Source organism: Quercus lobata, chromosome 7 (genome assembly GCF_001633185.2).
Source record: "Quercus lobata isolate SW786 chromosome 7, ValleyOak3.0 Primary Assembly, whole genome shotgun sequence".
Classification (NCBI taxonomy): Eukaryota; Viridiplantae; Streptophyta; class Magnoliopsida; order Fagales; family Fagaceae; genus Quercus; species Quercus lobata.
This window is the reverse complement of record NC_044910.1, coordinates 1,578,296-1,585,684: the sequence shown is the minus strand read 5'-3', so window position 1 is coordinate 1,585,684 and position 7,389 is coordinate 1,578,296. Positions and strand designations below refer to the sequence as shown.

Here is a 7,389-nt window from a genome sequence, read left to right as displayed (position 1 = left end):
TATAAATTAAAGTTTAAAAAAGAAGTTTCTAATAATAATAAAAAGGATGAAAATAACTTACAAGTAGTTTTTTTTTTTTTTTTTTCTTCTAAAAAAAAGAAGTATTTTTTTTTAATGGACAATTACAGTTATTAGTGAATAATCCTAATCACAAAAGAGACCCTATTTGATTAGACTTCATTATACCCCAAACACTTTCTAAAGAAAAAGTTCCAAAAGTGGGAAAAACCCACTCTTCAAGTAATAGGCAATTCCATTTTTGGATATTTGCCCCATATAGTATACCATCTGTCACCTTTCTATTTTGTATTCTAATTTTGGTCACACTTTCCTTCGTTAGACCTGCCCAAGAATCCCACTCTATTCGAATAACACAGTTTTATTATATATATAGTCTTCTTTTCATTCTGTTCTCTCAAATCATATCTGGTTGTTTCAGTGTTCGGAGGTCAAGAAAAAACACAAAATCTCAAAGAGAAACATAATGGGTAGAGGGAAAATTGAGATAAAGAAGATAGAAAATCTGAACAGCCGTCAGGTCACGTTTTCAAAACGGCGAAGTGGGTTGCTCAAGAAGGCCAAAGAACTCTCGGTTTTATGTGATGCTGAGGTTGCAGTCATAATTTTCTCTAGCACAGGGAAACTCTATGAATTTTCCAACACTAGGTACGTACGTGTTCTTTCTTTCTTTTGTTTTTGATGAATAATTGTATATTTTCTTCCTGTTTGGCTTTTCAATCTTTATTTTTCTTTTTCCAATATTTCAACAATTTTTATTTTTTTTTGAGATTAAAGTTTAATTGTTATTGTTTCTCGAAGCTGATATTTAAAATTTCCATGAAACACGTTAAAACCTCATAAACTGATAGTGTGGTTGCTTAAATTTAAGAATTTCGGGTTTTAGTCCGGATTAAAGTTTTTGACTTTTTAACGATGAGAGGAATTGTAAAACATGATCAAAGATTGTGTTTTTTTTTTTTTTTTTTGAATTTGAGTCCATGAATCAATGCCAGGCAACATTAGATGAGTCTTTTCTGTCGCCGGCAATCTTACGGCACAAGTCAATAACTTATAAAGAAGGTAGTCTCTGATTTGACCTAGTTGACCTTTTACTCTCTAGCCCACAAAAAAAATAAATAAATAAAAAATAACTTTACCTTTTTGACATGCGACTAAAACTGAATATATTAGAAAATTACTAAAATAAAATATAACTGACAGGTTGTTCCTTGGTATATTATTACTGAAAATAAAAATTAATTAATGGGAAAATCTAAAAGTAGCAATGTCTGGTATGAAAATATTTTCAAAATAGCTGATTTAAGTGCAGAACTTAGTTTGATAAAATAAGAAATTTCATAAAAAGAAACCTATTTTTGTGTCTACAATGTCTTTGCTTTCACAACTCATTTTCCCATGCCTAAATATCACATATAAGAGAGGGTCTTTAGGAAAAAGTAGATACCCTCTTTTAGAACTTATCAAAAAGAATCCCTCTTTTAGTAAAAGATGGTAATTTTAATTTATTTATTACACAATTATCTTCTGTTTTAGTAAGAGGATATTCATTAGGATTAGCAGATACGAGTTTCTATAATTATTTTTATGGGTTTTTTTTTTGGGTCGTGGTAGTGAATAGGCCCAAGTAGGCCCAGAGACCAAGTTTAGGTTTAGGTTGTCTTTTGATTATGTGGGCTAGCCCCTGTAAACTTAGGGCTCCATTAATAATGAGAGTTAAATAGATGTCAAAATAAGATTACTAAGATTTTGGTAAAAGATTATTAGGATGATTAACTTCGGTTTTAAGAGGAAAAATTATTATTATAATATATTTTTATAAATGATATTGGAAGCTTAATTTATTAAAAAAAAAATTACAATAAATCATGTTCGCAATTATGAAAAAGATTATGTCCCTAGACTTACTGATGTATAAAAGAGTATCATGCTCATTAAAAAAAAGAAAAAGAAAAAAAATCACGATTTTCATCAAAGAATGGGGTCTCTTCTGCCTTGAAATTTCAACGATATATGATATGTTTGAGCCCTTAATCAAAGGGTTAGGGGGTGGCTTAAAGATTTCACAAAGTATTTATACAAATTGGTAAGGTATTTGGTATGTCAGGCATATATAATGCCCCTCTCACAATAGGGTGAGTCATATACTTGTAGGCTACCCCATTCGAGGGGAGCATTACATATGCTTGATACATATGATACTTTTTCCCAAAGTGTCTTCTCCCTTAAGATTTTGGTGTTGACCATAGTTACCCATTCATATTATTCACTACAATTTATATTGTTATCTCACAGCCACATGCACCACAGGTGTGTAATGAACCCAACTGAGTGTGAGTTAGTAAATACTACAAATGTAACATTTAGTAAAATAGTTGCAAGATTGCAAGAAAAGCATTAAATTAGTTGCAAAATTGCAACTGAATTAGTTAGTAGGTTATTTGGATTTGTTCATGACTTGTATCAATACTTGTAAGTCAAGGCAATTTAATTATTGAAGAACAAAGAATTTATTTTTTTACTTCTTCTTTCAAATTCTCTTCTCTTTTTATCTTCTTCCTGAAGAGTGGGTACCTTGATTCAGTCAATTTCCCTTTCATTCTCTTTAATTTCCCCATCCCTTCCCATTTATTTACCTTAGAGCTTAGCAGGTTCTGGTTCATTACATAGTGTAGGACTAATTCTATCAAAATGAATTATATAATATACGTGATAAATATTTCTTATGATTGCCCTTTTTCTCATTCATGCAGCATGGAACACACCCTGTCAAGATACAGCAGGGGCTTGGAAATGGATTATCCACAACATTCTTCAGATGACCTTGCAGTAGAGGTTTGTTACATTGTAGTTGTTACATTTGGTTAAGTTCTATGATATGTTTATTCCATGGACTTGATTATATTCACATGTATACATTGTTCTGTTAATTAAACAGCAGGCGCCAGATGATGTGAATGCATTGAAGAATGAATTGGCAAAGCTACGTGTGGCATACTTGTAAGTCATTTTGATTATTGTTTCCTTTTTCCACCTACTAAAATTATCAAACACCTTGGCCATTAATGGAATTGCTCAAACAGCTATAGGAAAAAAACAGAAAGAAAGAAAAGAAAAGAAATACACACATACCCACACACATTTTTACCAATTCCTCAGAATTGGTTGAATTGGTTATTTGCACGGATTGAGGGGACCAAACCAATAAAGTTCTTTTGTATTATGAGTGTCTAATAAAGTTCCTTGTGAACTATCCTCTTGTATTTATTCTTTACTTTAATTCCTATTCTTATGTACTCTGATTTTAAAGGCGAATGCTGGGTAAGGACCTGGAGGACTTGAGCTTGAAAGAGCTGCAGATCCTAGAGGATCAGATGAGTGAAGGGATATTAGCTGTGAAGGACAAGAAGGTACTCAATAGATATTTGCATCTCTGTACACACACACACACACACACACACACACACACACACCTTTTCCACTTTTGCTGTATGGATGTTCAAAATGAAACTGTAACTGTTTCTTATATGGTTGACACAAATGTTTATGTTCTTTTATGTTAGACCAAGGCTAATGCTGCTGTGATAATTAAAGGTTTTCTTTTCATGGTAAAAAGGCTTATGCTTACATGGCAGACTTGTATGGGTTATCTAAGATCAGGCTTTGTCCTGTATCTGATGTTCTTTCGTCTTAGTTGAATGCAATATCCAGTTTACCAAAAAAAAAAAAGAAAGCAACCAAATTGATAATATTACTTTAATCTGCAAATTGTCGAACAAACTTGGTTTTTGTGGGTCATATTACTCTTAATGGAAGATTTGGATTTCAGGAAAAAAGTTAATCCTTCTCTTTTCTTTCTTATTTTCAGTCCAAACGTTACAGTAGTAAAAACTAAAATTTTCTAACAGCTTGGCCAAAACTTTTTTGTTTGGGCAAGAAAGTGAAAACCGGAAGTTTCAGAGACCAAAACTGTGGAAATTTCTACCAATAGAAGATCTACTTTCTTTCATATGGGCAACCACCCAAATTGTAATTAGTCCCTCAATTATTAGCAAAATGGCAGCCGTTTTTCAATTTAATAAAGCTTGGTGATTATGTGGCTTCTTCTACAAGTCTTAATTTAAAATTTAATATTGCAGGAGGAAGTTCTTTTGGAGCAACTTAAGAAGTCCAAAATACAGGTAAACTAAGTATTCTCTTTATCTTTCTTCTTCTTCTGGTTGCTTTTATGAACAGCATTTTGATTAGGATCAATAAAAAAAAGGGTCTCAACAGTTAGAAAGTATTTCTTTCTGCAAAAGGTTGTTTATGATTGACCCTTTGAGTTATAAAACAGAAAGTTTTCACCTATTAACTTGGTAGGTCACTAATGCTACATGGTCCAACCAGCAAAGGCCCAAAAAGAGGGTGCTTTTGAATGTTTCCCTTTGGTATGAAAAAGTTAAAAAAAAAAAAAAATTATATCCTCTTTATAAGATTTTTTTTTTTGGTTATATTTCATATATCAATCTGGAGATTTATTATTTAAAATCATTCTTTTGGTGTTTGAGAACTCAATTGGGATTTTGGAATAGTAGTTAGTATAGCTTCTGTATTGGTTCCACCTAAGCACACTTAAAGTTTGCTCCCATGTGGTGATGGTGAACATATAGGCTCAACTGAAATCACATAAAAGAATTCTGGTTTGAAATAATTTGACCAAAGTTGGAAACTTGAAATTTTGTTAAAGAATTCATATGTTATTTTTGAGGTGGTGGGGGGGGGGCATAGCATTTACTAGGGAACTAGTAATTAAATGATATCTTCTGCTGAAGTTTCCATGGTTGTATTATCATAGAAAGCAAGAAACTAACTCAGGCTAATGAAAATAGTAGTGAAGAACCCAATGAGCATGCTTCATTGGATTACCATTCCATTTCCAAATAAATAACTTTGGTATGTCTTTTATCTTCTTTTTGGCTTTATTTACCTTCAGGAACAAAAGGCCCTGCTAGAGAATGAGGCTCTACACAAACAGGTGAAATCAAAACCATTTCTTCTATACAATTATTTTTGCACACAACAAAAATCTGTTGCCTTAATTTTTCTTCAAATCATAAACAGCTTGATGAAATACGGCGAACCTGCAAATCACCTTTCCTCGAATTCAACCCTTTGGAGAAGAAGTTTTTACTCTCAGGTTCAAAAGCTGTTTCTACCTCTGCATCTGAGGAAAATGAACATTCAGACACTTCTTTGCATTTGGGGTATGCCTCAATTTTGCTTGAGTTTAGTTATTCCTAGCATTCTCAGATGTCTCTTTTCAATTGTTTGTCCAATGTTTTCCTATTTTCTTGGATATGAAGTAAGGATTTAGGTAAGTTTTATCCTAATATAAAAATTGTCAAGAAAATGGGAAAAGTTTCATATATCCGCTTTGTTCTCAACTTGTTGGTACTGACACTTCCACCAGACTCATGTTAGTGAGCTATGTAGAAAAACTGCAACGTGACTTGATTGAAAAAAGAATATTGCTGCAAGTCACCTAGAATGTCAAGTCTAATAAATATTAACAGCTTTAATCAAATCTAGAAATATTTTTAATCAAAATTCAATGTAAAATTGGTTCTGACTCTTAATTTGATCTTTACTTATTTTTCTTTGACATTTGTTTCTCAGATTGTCCACAGAAGTTCGTCGCAAGAGAAAATCACAGAAGATTGATCACACATGCAATGACTCAGGGAGTCAAGTGGCCTCGGGGTGATATATTTGTTAAGAAGTTACTGTCTTGCAGTTAAAAGTTTTATCTAGTTAGTTTCAGCTATAAAATAGTTAATTTTCTTCTTTGACATATAGTGGTAGATGTCTTGAACTAAATTGAGGTGTTTTAGATTTCTGTAAATGCTAAGGCTAATAAGGCATTTCAACAAAATTTTCAGTTCATTTGATGCGCTAGGGTGGTAATGCAAAATGCAGATTCCCCTGATATAATGTGGGAAACTGAAAGATTAATATATATATATTTTTTAAATGCCTTGAATTTTGATATGAAAAATGATAAAGCTCTTTCCACCTTTGTGCTGAAACAATACTTATGTAAAAGAAGCCCCTTTTAGTATTATGTATATCTATTTAATAAGTGGTCAAACAAGGAAGATTATAAGAGGTGTAAACAAAACCACCTTCTTTTTGTATCTCCAATTCTCCATCTCTAAGAAAGTGATCAGAATTCATTTGTAAATCATCTGAGCACAACTCATCTCAATTGAATAGGATGATTTTCTTCCCTAAAGGAAAAGAATATGAAAATTAATTTACAGGACTTATTGTAATATAACTTGATATGCGTGCACTAATTTTCTATGAAGTTGCCTACATTTGCTTAACAGCTTCTATATTATTCTTTGATGTCTTTGCTATGTCTAATTGAAAAATGCTGTGAATAAAATTGTGTCCTAGCATAGTAAATTGTGATGAGATTAAAATCATTATCACATTCGTTCACCATTGGTGTCATTTTTATTATGTACCATTATTATAGATCATGTCAATAGTTGTGTTTCTAAACAAGATGCAGCTTAATTGCTCAATGATATTTTCAATGTACATTTCCCATGTAAAAATGACACTCAAGCCAGCAAACCTGCCATATCACTGAGATATGCAGTTTCAGCCATTTGTATTGACAGTATTCAAAGTTCTCTGCATTCTCTAGTCAGGAATTTGGATATACTTCTATAGCTATTTGCCTCCAACATAATGTTACATCTTAATTTCTAATTTAAGAGTATTATACCAACAATGACTTTTTTTGGGAACAAATATGTTACTAGAGATCCTCCACAAAAATTTAAAAGATTGACTGGTTCAGAGCTACTGGAAGAGGAAGGACCCTTTGATAGAGATGTTCTTAATAAAACACAAACCAATTGTAGGTGCAATAGACATTTATTCATTTCAACATAAATAGGATTCATCTTTTCTTTGCTTTCGATAATTAAAGGACAGCATTTAAAAAAAAATTAATTTAAGGAAAGATTATTTTAACTCATTAATATAGGATTATTCAAATGATTATTTGTGTACTTTTTTTTTTTTTGGAGAGAGAGACTATTTGTGTACTTTAATGTATTAGATGATTAATTTCTTTAATAATTATATATATTGTTCAAAAGATTTAATAGATCATGTCACATGTGCAGATTAAAATATGTGTGGATAGTTATTTCATCTAGTAGTCACATTCTACATTAATTACATAGAAAAAATTCTATCCCCATCATAAACAAAATATATCTTACTTATATAAAGTATGGTATACATATATTAGACACATGAAAATGAAAGGGAAAAAAAAAAACCTTGCTGATTGCTAATGGTGCCTACTTT

The 7,389-nt window shown here is 31.6% G+C and overlaps 1 protein-coding gene across 2 annotated transcripts; it reads left to right on the top strand.

Moving 5' to 3' along the window:
• Positions 1–326: 326 nt before the first annotated feature.
• LOC115953661 (agamous-like MADS-box protein AGL18) lies at positions 327–6,031 on the top strand. Of its 2 annotated transcripts, none has more exons than XM_031071413.1 (8): positions 327–666; positions 2,772–2,853; positions 2,960–3,018; positions 3,329–3,428; positions 4,158–4,199; positions 4,994–5,035; positions 5,122–5,264; positions 5,677–6,031. In XM_031071413.1, exons 1-8 carry the CDS (start codon positions 485–487, stop codon positions 5,762–5,764), a joined length of 738 nt encoding a protein of 245 aa, XP_030927273.1. In that variant the 5' UTR covers positions 327–484; the 3' UTR covers positions 5,765–6,031. The 2 variants fall into 2 exon arrangements, with proteins under 2 accessions (XP_030927273.1, XP_030927272.1); XM_031071412.1 differs by having other exon boundaries at positions 329–666; positions 2,957–3,018.
• Positions 6,032–7,389: the final 1,358 nt, after the last annotated feature.

Coding starts and splice junctions, on each gene's coding strand:
- LOC115953661 (XM_031071412.1), top strand. CDS start 485: ATGGGTAGAGGGAAAATTGAGATAAAGAAGATAGAAAATCTGAACAGC. Junction 2,854..2,956: donor CAGATGACCTTGCAGTAGAG/GTTTGTTACATT, acceptor TTAATTAAACAG/CAGGCGCCAGATGATGTGAA. Junction 4,200..4,993: donor TTAAGAAGTCCAAAATACAG/GTAAACTAAGTA, acceptor ATTTACCTTCAG/GAACAAAAGGCCCTGCTAGA.